The sequence below is a fragment of the Erinaceus europaeus genome, chromosome 5 (genome assembly GCF_950295315.1).
Source record: "Erinaceus europaeus chromosome 5, mEriEur2.1, whole genome shotgun sequence".
Classification (NCBI taxonomy): domain Eukaryota; kingdom Metazoa; phylum Chordata; class Mammalia; order Eulipotyphla; family Erinaceidae; genus Erinaceus; species Erinaceus europaeus.
This window is the reverse complement of record NC_080166.1, coordinates 47,664,803-47,682,630: the sequence shown is the minus strand read 5'-3', so window position 1 is coordinate 47,682,630 and position 17,828 is coordinate 47,664,803. Positions and strand designations below refer to the sequence as shown.

Genomic DNA, 17,828 nt, shown 5'->3' with positions numbered 1-17,828 from the left:
ATGGGATAGAGATTGAGAGAGACAGAGAGACACCTGCAGCCCTGCTTCACCACTTGTGAAGCTTTCCCCCTGCAGGTGGGGACTAGGGACTTGAACCTGGGTACTTGTGCACTGTAGTATAAGCACTGTAGTATAAGCACCACCTGGCCCCTCATGATACATTTCACCAAACCAAAAGGTTCTGGGGGAAGAGAAAGGGATAGGATAAAAGGGCTCTTCTGTCCTGGTTGCAAAGGACCTATGTTGGGGAGCATAGTGTGTCTTGCAGACACCTATTATGGAGAGATGAGAAGTTGTACCTAAATGTCAACAGCTGTGCTATAAAACATTAACACCCCCCTCCAGTAAAGTGAAAAAAATCAGTGGAGAAATCTGCAGATCATAGCGGTTTTCCTCTAAGTGACTCTATTTTTCTCTTGCAGCCTTCAGAATACTTTCTTTATCGTTATTTTCATTCTAAAAATGATCTGTCTTTAAGTCTGGGCTTGTTTGTTGTAATATTTAGTTGTTGGTTCTGTTGTAGTGTAATATGTTGGTTATTATTCAAGCATGGATTCACCTCCAGAACTTTTGCCCCATCCCTCATTTTTTAGATAGGAGAGACTACATAATATTTTAATTTTCTTTTGTTGAAAATATTACAAAATTGTTTTTAGATAAGGTTTTAATAAAAATTCAGCTACAATAATAGCAAAGAGGTGTCATGGAGGATTATACAAATTTATCAGGACAGTTACTTGGCAAAGATACTGTAACTTAACATTTTGAGTTTTTAATGTATTTTGTCAAATCCTTATTAAGCCTTGAGATTGTTGTAATTCAGTCATGAACTGTGAATTACAGGCTTACAGTGAGATCATGTGTGTCCCTTAAAGCAGCTAACTTTGATTTCATTGATTACATGCATTTATGTGTGTATTTAGTTCTGTGTGACTTTGTGTAGATACATGTGAATACTACTACAGTTACACTGTAGATCTACCCCAAAAATTCCTTGTGCTACCTTAAAGACTTTTAAGGTGTTCCCTGCTTCATCCTCAAGCTTACTTACTCGATTTTTAAGCCTCCATCATTCTACTGTTGTGCCCCTCATTTGTATTAATTAACTCAGTTGTTGTGGCCTCTTGATTTATTATTTTGTCCTCTAATTTAGCTACTTGGTCATTAGTTCAGCTACTGACATCTTTAGTTCTTTGTTTCTATTTGTCTGGTCACACCTTGTATCTCTGACCTTGGACTTTCCCACTATTCCTCTAAAATTGTCAAAGAGTGATGTATTGAAGTCTTCTTTTTCTTATACCTACCTCCTGTGTATTTGGAGTTTTGTCATGCCTTTTTACCTCTTGGTGAAGATGGAGATGGTATTTTCTTCTGTCTCCCAACTATGACTTCTTGTTTTCAATTTTCTCTATTGGCCATCTTTCCTTGATTGGGCTTCACTAGGAGCAACTTTTCCTTAGGATGAACTTTCCACTGCTTAATGGGTTACTGTGGTGGAGTGCTATGATTATCTGGAGGGGCTCCTATTCCTTCAAAAGTTTAACAAAGAAGACATTTGTTTTAGTTTCATTGAACTGAAAGTGTCCATTCCATTCCTAACTCCTTCCCAATCTCAGAATAAGTAAAAATTTATGGGGGCAGAGCTTTATCTTCCCTTTTTAAAAAAGTTTCCCACTTGATCTACTGCATAGTGACTTAAGTTTTACTCTTCTTTGAACGCCCCAGTTTTTTTTTTTAATTTAGGAAAAGATTAATTAACAAAACCATAGGGTAGGAGGGGTACAATTCCACACAATTCCCACCACCCAATCTCCATATCCCACCCCCTCCCCTGATAGCTTTCCCATTCTCTATCCCTCTGGAAGCATAGACCCAGGGTCATTGTGGGTTGCAGAAGGTAGAAGGTCTGGCTTCTGTAATTGCTTCCCCGCTGAACATGGAACGCCCCAGTTTTAACTCTTTGTGTGGTATATTGCTACTTCTCCATAAATGTTTATGAGTAAAAATATAAACAGATAAGGAAATGTAGAAAAAGAAGTAGGTAGACTTTTTGTGAATAACCTAAAAAGCTAATGTATATTTAAAGATGTAATGAATAATTATCAAATAAGCTATTAAATATACTATTCCTATCTTGGAATACTTATTAGTGCTAAACTATTACCCACAGTTGCCCAACTTAGGTTATTAGCATAAAATAGCAGGCCTAAAAATAGACTACAAAATTTATTGGCCTTTTCTAAAAGTCTTAACATTTGACCATACATAGCACAGGATATAGGAGTGCTAACTATTCACTGAATACAAATTGCAAAAGAAATTATTAAGTCATGATAAAATGTTTTTGAAATCACTGTAAGTACTTCTGAATTTCAAATAATTATCTGCAACTGACTAAACCTTATTAATTTTAAAATATAATTGTAGATATTCAAATTACTATATTTGCAATGATATACTAGTTATTTGTTAATACATTTAAAAACTTATTGCAGCAACTTACTTGACTCTTTAACAATAGCCTTTTAAAAAATATTTTAATATTTATTTTCCCTTTTGTTGCCCTTGTTTTTCATTGTTGTTGTAGTTATTATTGTTGTTGTTATTGATGTCGTCCTTGGTCAATAGGACAGAGAGAAATGGAGAGAGGAGGGAAAGACACAGGGGGAGAGAAAGGCAGACACCTGAAGACCTGCTTCACTGCCTGTGAAGCTACTCCCCTGCAGGTGGGGAGTTGGGGGCTCACTGGGATCCTTAATGCTGGTCCTTGTGCTTTGTGCCACATGTGCTTAACCCTCTGTGCTATCGCCTGACTCCTTAGCAATAACCTTTTACCACTCTTAGTGAGGACAGGCAGAAATACATAGAAAACAAATGAAATGTTCTACAAAAAATGAAAATAAGTTAGTAATCACTAACATACTGTCTTAATCATAACAATGAAAAATTCAGCCCTAGACATAGCTTATAAAGTGCCTCTAGCCCAAACCAGTAAGCTCTTAAAAATACTACTTATATTCCTTTTGCTCTACATATAACTAATCTATGTTTAGGGTTTAGAAAATAAAATTTCTGTGACAGAGCTTGATGTTAAAATTACATTAATTTTCCCACAGATGAAAAGAAGTGAAGAATTGGTAGCTAAAAATCATAATCAAGAAGAAATAAGTATTCTTCGTTGTTGGAAATGTAGGAAATGTATAGCACGTTCTGGCTGTTTCATGACATATCTTGAGAACCAAATATTTGAGGTGAGTACTGCTGTATTCAATTTCCTATTATTGGAACATTGTGGACATGCACACATATGTGTACCAATATCTCTTCACATCTGACATAGGTTTTTATCTTATTTTACTTACCTACTGGAAGCATTTCAAATTGGTATTCAAAGGATATTCCACTTTCTACAGTAAAGTTTACCTTTAGCTGATATGAATGTGACCTTAAATGGCTTAAATGTTGCATCATAGATAAAAGTTTAAGGTAATAGTATATGGGTTTTTTTTAGCCCCATTGTGAATAAACTTTTTAGTCATCACCACACAAGTAAACTCAATATCCTTAAAAATATAAAATCTGTGATAACAGCCTGAGAAGTAGCACAGTGGGTACTGTTAGACTCTCAATCATGAGATCTTGGCTTCAGTCTCTAGCATTGTATGTACCAAGGTGATGTTCCTGTTATCTCTCTCTCATTCATTCTTTCATAAGTAAATGAATAAATAAATATTTTTGTTAGAAATAAATACCTATTTAGAGTTGTTTACTTACTATTTCAACTCTATATGTGTCTAAAAGAAAAGTTTGTGTAAAAATTAAAAGTCAATAGGAAACCAGAATATTTACAAGCATTTATCTTCATAAAAAATGTATATAAAACTAATAATCTCCCAAGGAAGTGATAAAAGAAAAATAACAGAAAATCCATAAAATTTTCTAGGAACTAGTGATCTATCCAAATAACATAAAAATATCTATCCAAAGATAACTATGTAAAACTGTTTTATATTCTTAGCAGTATCATTTGTAAAGGCTCAAATCAAACCTGGAGTAACCCAGATGGCCAATGATGGATGAGTGCTTAGGAAAATTATGAGATGAAAATAAACATATGCATATATTATATAACATATATATAATATATATATGTTCTACATATTATAGATTTCTACTTAGCTATAAGTTATGATGAAATCTCCTTTCCCATATATTCAATGGAACTTGAACTTGAAGGAACCATATTAAGTAAGATAAGCCAGAAGGAGAAGGACAAATGAGGTGTAAAATGAGGTGTAAAATGAGGAAAGAAAAGAGATACACTGGGGAGTTTAGGTTGGCTGAAGTGTACTGTAGCAATGTAAAGAACTCTAGACTAAGGGGAGATGGGGCTAGTTAGGAGAAGGCCTCATGTACACAATATTAGATAGTGAAGACAGACTTGGATTGTTGGTGAATATGGTGTACAAATCCATAGCACAGAGGTCAGGAATTGTACCCATGCATCAACAACTATTCTGTAAATTATTTTTCTTCAATAAAATTATTTGAAAGAAAAAAGTTCTCTGGGAGCAGTGTGAAAGAGGCAGTATCAACAGATGTGCAATTGATACTGTAATTTATTAACTTTTCAGGCTCCATGATAAGAGTATTTTATTGTGTTTATACAAAATAAGAGCAAGTAAGTACTGTTTGATAAATCCCATTCATTCTGTGAATCAGATTAAGATGTACAGTATTTGTATTACCCCCCCCATTGTCTTGCTGTTTTTTAGACTGCACTGTGCCTCTCACAGGGATCTACTATATTGATGGTTATCATCACAGACTAATTTTTCTAGTCCTCGACCTTCCACCAGGTGGTTCTCCTGGTTAGATGCACATATCACTATACAAAGAAACTAGTTTCAACCCTGAACCAACATATGGGAGTATCTGCAGGGGAAGTTCCATGAGTGGTAGAGGAGTGTTATGATGTCTGTTCTTTCTCCCTCCTTTCTCTCTTTGCATCTCAGCCTCTTGTTAGAGAAAAATTAAAAATGGCTATATGCACACACCAAGCCCAGTGATAACTCGGTGGCAATAAATAAATATATAAACAAATAAAAGAATCATATGCTATGTACTCTTTTGCACCTGAGTTTTTTTGTTTATTAGTATTATAACGATTTATTTATGTTTTATGTATAGTGGTTATCGTTTTAGGGAGCACTATGTCATTTATGAATATACCACAGTTTATATCAATTCTCCTACCAATGAGCATCTGAGTTACTAATTTTGACTTAATAAAAGCATCAGGTTTGAGCCCCCAGTCCCCACCTGCAGGGGAAAAGCTTTGTGAGTGGTGAGACAGTGCTGCAGGTGTCTCTCTGTCTCTCTGTCACCCCCTTCCCTCTTGATTTCTGGCTGTCTCTATTTAATAAATAAAGATAAAAAAATTAAAAAGAAGAGAATATGAGGCCATGGCAAAAACTGGGCAAATATATAAAAATTTAAACAGATAGAAATAATAGTCAGTGCATATCTGTGACCTTGGGAGAACTACCACAGCTTCCAAAGGAAGATAGGAAGATACAGAACTGGTGATGGGAAACGTGTGGAATTATACCCATGTAATCTTATAAATTTGTAAGTCGATATAAACTCACTAATAAAATTTAAAAAAAAAGAAACTGCTAGTAGTTTTTTTGAAGTGACTGTTCACACAACAGCAATGATAAGAATACTAGTAGCTATATATCTTTGGCAACAACTAATATTTTCAGGCCTTATGACTTTAGTCATGCTAATCAATGTTCAGCAGTACATCATGTTTTTAATTTGTTTTAAGTGCTGTATGTATTTTTATACCTCATAGTAAATCATTGAGGAAGATAGAGATACTAAGGTACAAAAGATAGATCCCTCGTGCCATAGCATTGTGGAAGAGAATGAAACACGACTGAAAAAACATTCTAGTCTTCTAGCATTTAAACTTTAGCTGAAAAAAGACCAAGTGTAGCTTAAGTTTTTACAAGAGCTATGAGAGAAAAATGTAAACAAACTAGTGATTAGATTTGCTTTAGAGCAGTTTTGGAAGAGTTAAGTATGGGCTTGTATGTATGCAGACACACATTTTAAAACCTTTTAAGTCTAATTTTGTAAACTGTAAAAATCAACTGAGGACCAGAGAGATCTCACCAGGTAGGTATATATTTACCCATTACCCATGTGAACCTGTTTGTATTTTGTGGAATCCTTTTTTTAAATTTATTTTTTATTTAAGAAAGGATAAATTAACAAATCCATAGGGTAGGAGGGGTACAGCTCCACACAATTCCCACCACCCATTCTCCATATCCCACCCCCTCCCCTAATAGCTTTCCCACTCTCTATCCCTCTGGGAGCATGGACCCAGGGTCATTGTGGGTTGCAGAAGGTAGAAGGTCTGGCTTCTGTAATTGCTTCCCCGCTGAACATGGACATTGACTGGTCGGTCCATACTCCCAGTCTGCCTCTCTCTTTCCCTAGTAGGGTGGGTCTCTGGGGAAGTGGAACTCCAGGGCACATTGGTGGGGTCTTCAGTCCAGGGAAGCCTGGCCAGAATCCTGATGGCATCTGGAACCTGGTGACTGAAAAGAGAGTTAACATACAAAGCCAAACAAATTGTTGAGCAATCATGGACCCAAAGCTGGAAAAAGTGGAGAGGAAGTGTTAGGGGGGTACTCACTGCAAACTCTAGTATACTTCTGCTTTCAGGTATATATTTGCCCTAGTTTATGGTTACATGTGAACATATGCTCTCTCTCACGGAACCTGGTCTATATCTAGGTTTTGGGTCTTTGTTAGAAAGTGAACCACCTTGGATGTAATTAGAGAATACTATGTAAGGAAAGGTGTCACCGGACTAATGAAGCTGAAGGGTTGTCATTCCACACATGAAGTCTCTGGACACAGTCTCAGCTGAAGCATGTTGAGGTGGCAATCATTGTGTTGATTAGGTTGTGATCGGCAGATGCAATATTATTTGATATGGATTGGGAGAGGCATATAGGAAAGTGGGCCCTATCCAATGGTTCCAGGATTGGGGGAAGTAGAGGCTCTATAGTGGAGATGTGAGGTTCCTGCTGTCTTAGGGTTCAAAAAGACAATCGATAGTTAATGTTATCATCACATTATTTGGTAATTGGGTTAACTTTGAAAAGTCCTTTTGTTAGGGTTTGCTGTATAGTACCCAGTATCTTGTATATAGCTATGCTATTGGTTGCTTCTGATCTACTTGGTCTAGGCTTTTGAGAGAGTCCGCACATCAAATACACATCCTATATATTAAAAAGACTCAGTCTGTGTTTTAAAAACGTCGAGACATACAATTAATTTTCCCCCTCTCATATTAATTATCTAGTGATTTATATGATTACACTTTACTAGGAGTGTACATAAACACCATTCCCACCACCAAAAGACAGTGACCCATCCCTCACACCCACTCCCACCCCCCACTGGCCCAGGAAGCTGCATGTCTACCCCTCACCACATGGTTTTTACTTTGGTGCCCTACTTACAATTTAGTCAGGACCTGCTTTTAGTTTCCCTTTCAGATCCTCTTCCTCAACTTCTGTTGATGAGTGGGATCATCCCATACTCATCTTTCTTTCTGACTTAGCTCACTTAACATAATTCCTTCTAGCTCTGTCCAAGATGGGTCAGAGAAGGTGGGTTCATTGTTCTTGATAGCTGCATAGTATTCCATTGTGTATATATACCACAGCTTTCTCAGCCACTCATCTGTTGTTGGGCACCTGGGTTGCTTCAAGGTTTTAACTATTATGAATTGTGCTGCTATGAACATAGGAGTACACACCTCTTTTTGGTTGGGTGTTATGGAGTCCTTGGGGTAGAAGCCCAGGAGAGGAATTACTGGATCATAGGGAAGGTCCATGTCTAGCCTTCTGAGAGTTTTCCAGACTGCTCTCCACAGAGGCTGTACCAATTTACATTCCCACCAGCAATGCAAAAGGGTTCCTCTGTCCCCACAGCTTCTCCATTTATTTCTGTTGTCCTTTTTGGTGTATGCCATTCTTATAGGAGTGAGGTGGTATCTTAATGTTGTCTTAATTTGCATTTCTCTGACAATCAGTGACCTAGAGCAGTTTTTCATATGTTTGTTAGCCTTTTGGATCTCCTCTGAGGTGAATGTTTTGTTCATATCCCCTGCCCATTTTTGGATGGGGTCATTTGGTTTTTTGGTGCTAAGTTTGCTGAGCTCTTTATATATTTTGGTGATGAGTTTCTTGTCTGATGTATGGCATGTGAAGATCTTCTCCCATTCTGTGAGGGGTCTCTTTGTTTGTTTAATACTTTCTTTGGATGTGCAGAAGCTTTTCAATTTGATGTAGTCCCATTGGTTTGTTTCTGCTTTAGTCTTCCTTGCAATTGGGCTTGATTCATCAAAGATGTCCTTGAGGTGTAGGTGGGAAACTGTTTTACCAATGTTTTCCTCTAGGTATTTGATTGTTTCTGGTCTAACATCCAGGTCTTTGATCCATTTGGAGTTGATTTTTGTTTCTGGTGAGATAAAGTGGTTCAATTTCATTCTTCTGCATGTCACAACCCAGTTTTCCCAGCACCATTTATTGAAGAGAGCCTCCTTTTTCCATTTAATCCTTTGGGCCCCCTTATCAAAGATTAGATATCCATAGGTGTGGGGATTTATTTCTGGGCTTTCAGTTCTGTTCCACTGGTCTGTGTGCCTATTTTTGTTCCAGTACCAGGCTGTTTTGATGATGATGGCTTTATAATATAGTTTAAGGTCTGGGAGTGTGATGCCTCCATTTCTGTTTCTTTTCCTCAAGATGGTTTTGGCAATTCTAGGTGTTTTCATGTTCCATATAAAAGATTGTAGTTTTGTTCTTTTCTCTTAAAGAAGCTTGGTGGAACTTTGATGGGTATTGGATTAAATTTGTATATGGCTCTGGGGAGAATATTCATTTTGATGATATTTATTCTTCCAATCCATGAGCATGGGATATCTTTCCATTTCTTGGTATCAGTTTCTATTTCCTTGAGTAGCGACTCATAGTTTTCAGTATATAAGTTTTTCACTTCTTTGGTCAACTTTATTCCTAGGTATTTGATTGATTTTGCTGAAACAGTAAATGGGAGTGATTTCTGGATGTCTTCTTCTTCAGATTTAGTGTTTGCATAAAGAAATGCCACTGATTTTTGTACATTGATTTTGTAGCCTGATACCTTGCTATATTGCCTAATAACTTCCAGTAGTTTTCTGCTGGATTCTTTAGGTTTTTATATGTATACTGTCATATCATCTGCAAATAGTGAGAGCTTGACTTCTTCCCTTCCAATCTGTATTCCTTTGATTTCTTTCTCTTGCCTGATTGCTATGGCAAGAACTTCCAATACTATGTTGAAGAGTAACAATGACAGTGGACAGCCCTGTCTAGTCCCTGATCTGAGGAGGAATGCTTTCAGCTTCTGTCCATTGAGTATGATGTTAGCTATAGGTTTTCTATATATAGACTCTACTATCTTGAGGAATTTCCAATCTGTTCCCATTTTTTGTAGAGTTTTGAGCATAAGTGGGTGTTGGATTTTGTCAAAGCCTTTCTCTGCATCTATTGAGATAATCATGTGGTTTTTGGCTTTGCTTTTATTGATGTGGTGAATGACATTGATTGGCTTACGGATGTTGAACCAGCCTTGCATTCCTGGGATGAATCCCACTTGGTTGTGATGAACAATCTTTTCGATATGCTGCTGTATCTGGTTGGCCAAGATCTTGTTCAGTATTTTGGCATCTATGTTCATCAGAGATATTGGTCTGTAGTTTTCCTTTTTTGTTGTGTCCCTATCAGCTTTTGGTATCAGGGTGATGTTGGCTTTATATAAGGTGGAAGGGAGTATTCCTGTTTCTTCAATCTTATGGAAAAGCTTAAGAAGTATGGAATCCTTTTTTTTTTTCTTACCTATTTTTCTGCTAAATTTGCTTTGATTTTTGAAAGGTTTTTTTTTAATCTGTTTTAAATACTAATTATTTGTTGTATTTTTTGATGAGAAAAAGTTTATAATATAATGTAAATGACTTCATTATTCATTTTTATGTCATATGCTTGTTTATGAAATTTAACAATATTCTTAGGTAAAAATTTAATTTCATCTACTGGATACCAAAACTGAGCTAGGCATGTTTGCTTTCACATCCTGAGCAGCTGGTTTATTTCTTTTTCAACCATATACTATAATTATAACTCATTTTCTATGTAGTGGATACTAAATCTCTTATAATCTGTCCCCACTAAATAAGCCCTGTAGTTTTTCTACCTTTTTTTTTAAATACTCCTTTTAGCCATGAAATTGTCCTCACAACAGTATGAGTACAACATGACTGGGGAAACAACATCAATAAGTGTTGTCTTGAGAATCTCACTTATTTAGCCCTACAAAGTGGTTATAAATGGCAGAAAATGGAATTCTTATATTCAGCTTCTTACATTCAGGGATCATTGTAACTTCTGATGCAAAAGTAGTTAAGTATCACCTAACCACACTTGCTAAAGAAACAGCACAAGAACAGTCATCACTTTGCTTTTGTAATATTTAACAAGCATATCCATTAGCTGGAAACTAGGTCAAGTGCGAAATGAGCTGTAAGGGAATCTGGGAAATTCAGGCTTCAGTTTTCCAGCCTCTGGCATGCTGTAAGACATACAACAAGGAATTTATTTTTCTTTCCAAGGGTTTATTTATTTCATACATGTATAACACAAAGGAGTACTTGGACTGGAGTTGGTATATTGCACCAAAAAGACTCTGGGGTGGGGAGGAAGGTTCAGGACCTGGAACATGATTGGAGAGGAGGACCTAGTAGGGGTTGAATTGTTATGTGGAAAACTGAGAAATGTTACACATGTACAATCTACTGGTCTTTTTCTTTTTTTTTTTTTTACTATCAGCTGTAAACTGTGAATCTCCCAACAAAGAAATAAAAAGAGAGTTTTATGAGAGAAAGAGATATCAGGGTTCAACGTAGGAGCCACAGGCATGAGATTTAGATATTCTACCAGTTGAGCGAATTCCCCAGTAACAGCAACAGGAATTTAGGATGAACAGTCTCAACATGTCTATAAGGAAGAAGGGGGCTACCACCTTCAACATAAGGTTCACAAAATGTAAGGAAAGAAAACCCAAACCTGAAAAAGAAAACTTTAAGATACAATAATAGAAATTACTTCCTTTCCTGAGTTCTGAGAGTTACTCAGTAATATCCTCAGATAATTTTATGATAGCTTTGATTCAGTTTTAAGTATGCCATAAGGATGTGACCTATAAGACATTCAAATAGAGAATGTTTCCCCTTTGTTTTATTATATGTTATCTATTTATTTGGATAGAAACAGAAGCTGAGAGGGAAAGGGGGATAGAGAAACAGAGATAGGCAGACAGACTTGCAATATCACTTTACCTCTTAGGAAACTTCCCCCCTGCAGAAGTGGACAGGGGGCTTGAACTGTAATGTGTGCTCTCAGCCAGATGCATTATCACCCAACCCCCTGAAATAGAGAATTTATAAGGAGTTTATTATATAGAAATCTGAACTGAAAGTATTGCATCTGTGAGTCAAGGGCATATATGTAGTGACTGAAGTTGAGAGTTGATGAGGTCATCACACAGTGAATGGAGTAAGCGTAGTAGGGTTAAGGAGTTTCAAGGAATTGGTAGAACAAAAGTTAAGTAGAAAACTAAAGTTATGACAAAAATTAGGATTGAAAATCAGGACACAGTATTATGGTAGTCAAGGGATGAGCAACTTCTAAAAGGAGGAAGTAGTAATTTGGATAGTATGGAGAGATGTAGAAGAGCAGACATAACCTTCCATGTGCAGGTTAAACTCTGTACAGTTCTTGTCTATAAATGGTACTGCTCAGATTGGTGCAGAGTCGGCGTACAATCTGTGTAGTCTACTAAAGATCCTAGGTGAGAGTTAAAAGTATGCATTTGGAAAGAGAGAAAGAGGCTGGGAGTATGGGTTGACCTGCCAATGTCAGTGTTCAGCGGGGGAGCAATTATAGAAGTCAGACCTTCCACCTTCTGCACCCCATAATGATACTGGGTCCATACTTCCAGAGGGATAAGGAATAGGAAAGCTTTCAAAGGAGGAGGGTTGGATAGGGAGTTCTGGTGGTAGGAATTGTGTGGAATCGTACGCCTCTTATCCTGTGGTCTTGCCAATATCTCCATTTTATAAATTACAAAAAATTCAAAGTATGCATTTGATTAGCAAAGACATCTTGGCCAATTTTCATTGTAGTTCTGAGAGTTGTAGGGGCAGGTATCTGATTCCAGTGAGCTAAGAAAATTGGAAAACATGGAACCTGAGGAATAATAATTTAGCACTCACTGTAAATAATTCTAATTATTGTTCTGGAGGCATGGCTATGAAGTAACAGCAGACTCACTTTGCTTTCCCAGATCAGCTAGAAAAAGCAACAAATAACACCTGAAAACTGAATAAAATGTGACCAGGATTTCTTCAGAAACTCACCAAGCCACAGGTGAATAATACACACATTTGTGGCTTGTGGACATCAATTGGTGAGGGAGAGATTCACAGGATAAAAAGTTATAATCAGGGATGGCTTTGCCAAATGGGAGATTAGCAGCTGAGGCAAACCACTTCCAGTTTGAGTTGAAGCAACAATTGTGAAAAATAAAAGTAAAAGAACTAAAAACTCATCAAATTACAGCTGTGACTTCTTAAGTTCCCAATGCTGTTAACTAACCCAGAGAGGCTGGAACAATATTAGAGAGACCCTGTATTGACATTAAAGACCCTAAACCAGTCTGATGACTCAGGATAAAATCTCCCCTCTATAGCAACAGTGACTTCTTTAGTAATTCACTTAGCAAACCTGGTCAGGAGTGAAGGAAAAGGTCTCAAAACTTAAGAAGCCATGCTCAGTATCATTTTGGTTCTTACAATACAGGGCACATGGTAGGAGGAAAGAAGGCAGAGAATTTTTTGTTATGAATCTTGCCTTTTCTTTGAACTCTAAGGAAAAAGGAATTCCTCAAGGCTGCAGTTCTCATAGAGACTAGAACAGCAGGGACACTATACTGACATCAAAGACAGTAAACCTGCTTTGTTGACACAAAATAAAAATCTCCCATCCCACCAAAATATATAAACAGAGAAATCAAACACCTTAGACACAGTGCCTCCTGCTGGCACAAAACAAAAGCCACACTAAACATGGAAACAAATACACAGACAGTAATGACAGAAACACCAAATGACCAAATAGAAACGGAATGGGGGGAGGGGCGATGATAGAGAGACAGAATTCAGAAAACTCATGAAATCAGCTCAAGAAACTAGAGATTCAAGAATTCAGTGATAATTTTGCCAAAAACTGAGAAAGTACAGAATAAAGAAACTCCAAACCACTGGAGGGCCTAAATGACAATGTATATGTAGTGCAGGTTAAGGTAAGAGGCCTCTCAGAAGTAGACTTAATCTGGTGGAGGTGAACATATGAATGTTAGAAGACACAATTATCACACTGTGAATTTAAAACTCTTGGGGAGGGAAGGTTAGGAAAGACGAAACATCTCTCTAAGAAATGGCATACTCCATCAGAAAGTTGAGCAATAGAGTTACTCTGATCCCTTAGGAAGCAGAAAGGGAGAGGAATAGAGAAAATAGTCAAATAAATTTTAGCAGAAGTTTTTTCATACTTGACCAATGTTCAAAATATAGAAATACAAGAAGGTGAATGCACACCTAAATTCTTAAATCAAAAACAACATATAACAAGACACATCATTGTAAAACTTCCAAAACCAGGGGCAAGGAAAAATTATCACAGACTGCTTGGTAAAGGAACATACAAAGGCAGAAATATCAGGCTTTCATCATGTTTCTCAGCACCAACCCAAGAGACAGGGAAAGAGTAGAAAGAGTAGAATGGTATATTAAAAGTATTAAAAGATAAGAATTTCCAGGCACAATTCTGTATCCTTCTAAATTATCCTTCAACTATGAGGGAGAAATAAAGATATTTTCAAACATTCATAAGTTGGAGGAATTTGCCACTAGCAGTACTGCCTTGCAAGAATTACTGAGAGGACTGTCCCACATGAAAAGAAGCAGCAAAGGAATTCCAACTTTTTATGACATAACCAGTATTAGAGTAGAGCCATGAACACAACAATAGGGAAAACACACATGGGAACCTGGAGAGCAAAATAGAGCGACAAAGTCCAGTGTTGGTGGACTAAGGGTATCTTAAAAAATACTCTTGTAGATCACATACATTGGACATACATACATACATTCATAATAACTACAGTACAAAATATAGCACAAAGACAAACAGGAATCATATTACAGTAGGCAAGACCTTTATTGTAAATCATCCACCTGAAGTAACAAACAGAAACAAACAGGAAAAAAATCAACAAACACATAAAACAACCCCAAAATAAAAACCAGAATGGCTATGAACAAACCACATTTACCAACAATCACCCTAAGTGTGAATGACTAAAATTAACTAAATTAAATTAACTAGTCAAAACACTCAGTTACTGAATGGATTAAAAAAGCAAGACCCATTTATTCAGGAAACACACATCCAAGATAAAGACAAACAAGCTCTGGATAGTAGGCTGGAACAAGGTATTCCAAGGCAGAAATGCAAACAAAAGAGCAGGAACAGCTATTCTAGTATGAGATAATTTAGACTTTCACTCAAGAAAAGGTGAAAAGAGACAGTGATGGACACTACATATTGACCAGAGGATCTACACAGCAGAAAGACATAACCATAATCAATATATATGCTCCCAATATGCATGTACCCAAACATAAAAAAGCACTTTCTGGGAGTCGGGCAGTAGCACAGCGGGTTAAGCGCAGATGGCACAAAGTGCAAGGACCAGCGAAAGGATCCCGGTTCTAGCCCCCGGCTCCCCACCTGCAGGGGAGTCACTACACAAGCGGTAAAGCAGGTTTGCAGGTGTCTGTCTTTCTCTCCCCCTCTCTGTCTTCCCCTCCTATCTCCATTCCTCTCTGTCCTATCCAACAACAATGACATCAATAACTACAACAATAAAATAAGGGCAACAAAAGGGAATAAATATTTAAAGAAAAACACCACTTATTGACCTTAAGAGTGGTCAACAGCAACATACTACTAGCTGGAGACCTCAACATACTACTCACAGCGAGAGAGAGATCATCATAACAAAAAATCAACAAGGCAATAGAAGGCTCAAATGAAGTTATAGATGAGATGAACTTAAAACATATATTTAAAGGGGAATCAGGCAGTAGCACAGCGGGTTAAGCACACGTGGCACAAAGAGCAAGAATCAGTGTAAGGATCCCGGTTCAAGCCCCCTGCTTCCAACCTGCAGGGGAGTTGCTTCACAGGTGGTGAAGCAGGTTTACAGGTTTCTATCTTTCTCTCCCCCTCTCTGTCTTCCCCACCTCTCTCCATTTCTCTCTATCCTATCCAACAACGATGACATCAGTAACAACAGCAATAACTACAATAAAACAACAAGGGCAACAAAAGGGAATAAACAAATATTTATAAATTGAAAAAACATATATTCAAAACCTTTCACCCCCCAAAATGTAAATATTGAAATCATAAAAAATATCTTTTCTGACCATGAGGTGGTGAGGTTAGAAATGAACCACAAAAAGAAACAAAGAAAAAATGGCTGTTGGAAGCAGTGGATTCATAGTGCCAGTACCAAGCTCCAGCAATAACCCTGGAGGCAAAAAAAAATTACATATATATCCCCCCTCCCCACACCATGATCTATCTATAAATAATATAGCCGCAGCACTAGCATTGGCTGAACAGCAGAAACCATGCTTAGTCAGAATATGGGCAAAAACACAGCTGTTCAGACTCACAAAGATTTGGAGTAAACGTCTCAATTTGAACTCAGAAAGCTTATTATGAAGGTAATTCAAGACTCTAGCCACAACATACAGATAAAAAGTCAGTTTCATAGATTATTTCACCAAGAGCTACAAGACACACAGAGGAAATTCCAAACAGAGCTAGGGGATATGTAGGACACTTTGAATGGAGTTGAGGCTTGCACAAAAGGTCTAGAAAGTAGGATACATCAGCTTGAAAAGAGGACGTCAATGCTAGAAGATGAAACCACCACACTCTCTGAGTGTGAAGCTGTGGGAGAGAAAAGATTAATAAAAAAAATTGCAATTTTCTTTGAAATAGCTTACTCCATCAGAAAAAAAGGTGAGAGTTATTGGGATGCTCCTCTTGCTAGAGGAGCAGAGAATATATCCAAATAAATCATACCAGAAAATATTCTACACCAGAGCACACTTCACAACATAGACATTCGAGAAGCTGACAGAACACCCAAGTTCCTGGATCCTATTGGAAAAACAAAGGCCACAGTGTTCTGGGTAGTTGAAAATGGTGCCTTTACTAGTTTCCTGGAAACCTTGGTAGCAGCTTGACTTTCTGGTCTTAGTAGTTAAAGCTGAGTTACACTGAGAATAGATAAAAGAGGAAAAGACCTGACAGCAGACACAGCATAAGTCTTGAGTCTCCAACCATCATTTTCCAAGTATATTCATCCCCAGATACTAGACCCCAGCAGTGAGGATCCCAAACAACTCAGATCACAGGTTGTGTGGAGCAAATTCTCCTTGAAGTATGAAGGAGAAACAAAATCTTCCCATGCACACAGAAACTGAAGGAATTCACTGCCTACAGTTCTGCCTTACAGAAATTACTAAAAGGACCCCTACATCAACAGAAACAAAGGAATTCCAATTCTGCATGAGGTGACCTGTAGTATCAGTAGGATAGAACCAGTAACACAAACAGCAAAAGAAGAAAACAAATACATGGGAAAAGTTAGGGCAAAATGAATAGAGTGATATCACCAATGCTGGTAAAGATCAAGTATCAAAGTATTAGACCAGAAACCCTAAAATCCTAACTTCTGCCTCACCTTGGGTGGAACATGGAGAAAAACTGTTAGTTGGGATGAGTCAGAAAGAGAGGAATAAACCCTGGATGACTTTACGTTTATATGAAACTTGGAAAACAGGGTAAGAATAGGAGAACACAGGGTGTGAATCTTGGACTGTTGGTGGTGTACTGCACCAAACCAAAGGACTCTAGGGAAAGATTGGAAATGGAGATGAGAAATTATGCCCATGTGGAGACAAGTGTACTTTAAACCATTAGCCTCCAGTAAAGTGGATTAAAATTAAAAAGTACTACTTTCAGTTTACTGTGGATTTGTTATATATGGCTTTTGAAATATTGAAACATCTTCCTTCTATCCCCATTTTTGTTGATTTAAAAAATTATAATTGTATATAGCATCTTGTCCAGTGCTTTTTGTATCTTAATGTGATCAGATGATTTCTGTTGTTCCTTTTGCTGGTGCTGTTTGTTACATCAGTTGATTTACATATGTTAGTAGTGCCATCTCTCCAATAAATCCCACTTTGTTATGATATATAAGCCCTTTAAGATATACCATTTAATTAAGTTTGCTAACAATTTGTTGTGTCTGATCATATCTGTATTCATCAGTAATATTGATAGAAGATTTATCAAATATATTAGTTTTGCTGTTTAATGTCTCCTTCTGCTTTTAATATCAGTTTTTATTGTATACATAAAATGTTTGGAAGAATTTCCTTTTCTTAACATTAAAAAAATTTTTTTTATTATTTATTTTTCCCTTTGTTGCCCTTGTTTTGTTGTTGTAGTTATTGTTGTTGTTGTTGTTGTCATTATTGGATAGGCCAGAGAGAA

The 17,828-nt window shown here is 37.1% G+C and overlaps 1 protein-coding gene across 6 annotated transcripts in view; it reads left to right on the top strand.

The window, feature by feature from the left end:
• The window catches only part of RNF180 (ring finger protein 180), a 165,810-nt gene that overhangs the window by 37,249 nt on the left and 110,733 nt on the right, over nucleotides 1–17,828 (top strand). For 4 of the 6 annotated variants that reach the window (XM_060191284.1, XM_060191283.1, XM_060191282.1 and 1 more), the window contains one exon: nucleotides 3,117–3,251. The exons of 1 other annotated variant lie outside the window; for it this stretch is intronic. In XM_060191284.1, the coding sequence (XP_060047267.1) occupies nucleotides 3,117–3,251 (135 nt within the window). Of the gene's footprint in view, nucleotides 1–3,116; nucleotides 3,252–17,828 lie in introns of those variants that run through there. One more of the 6 variants, XM_060191288.1, reaches the window with a different exon arrangement.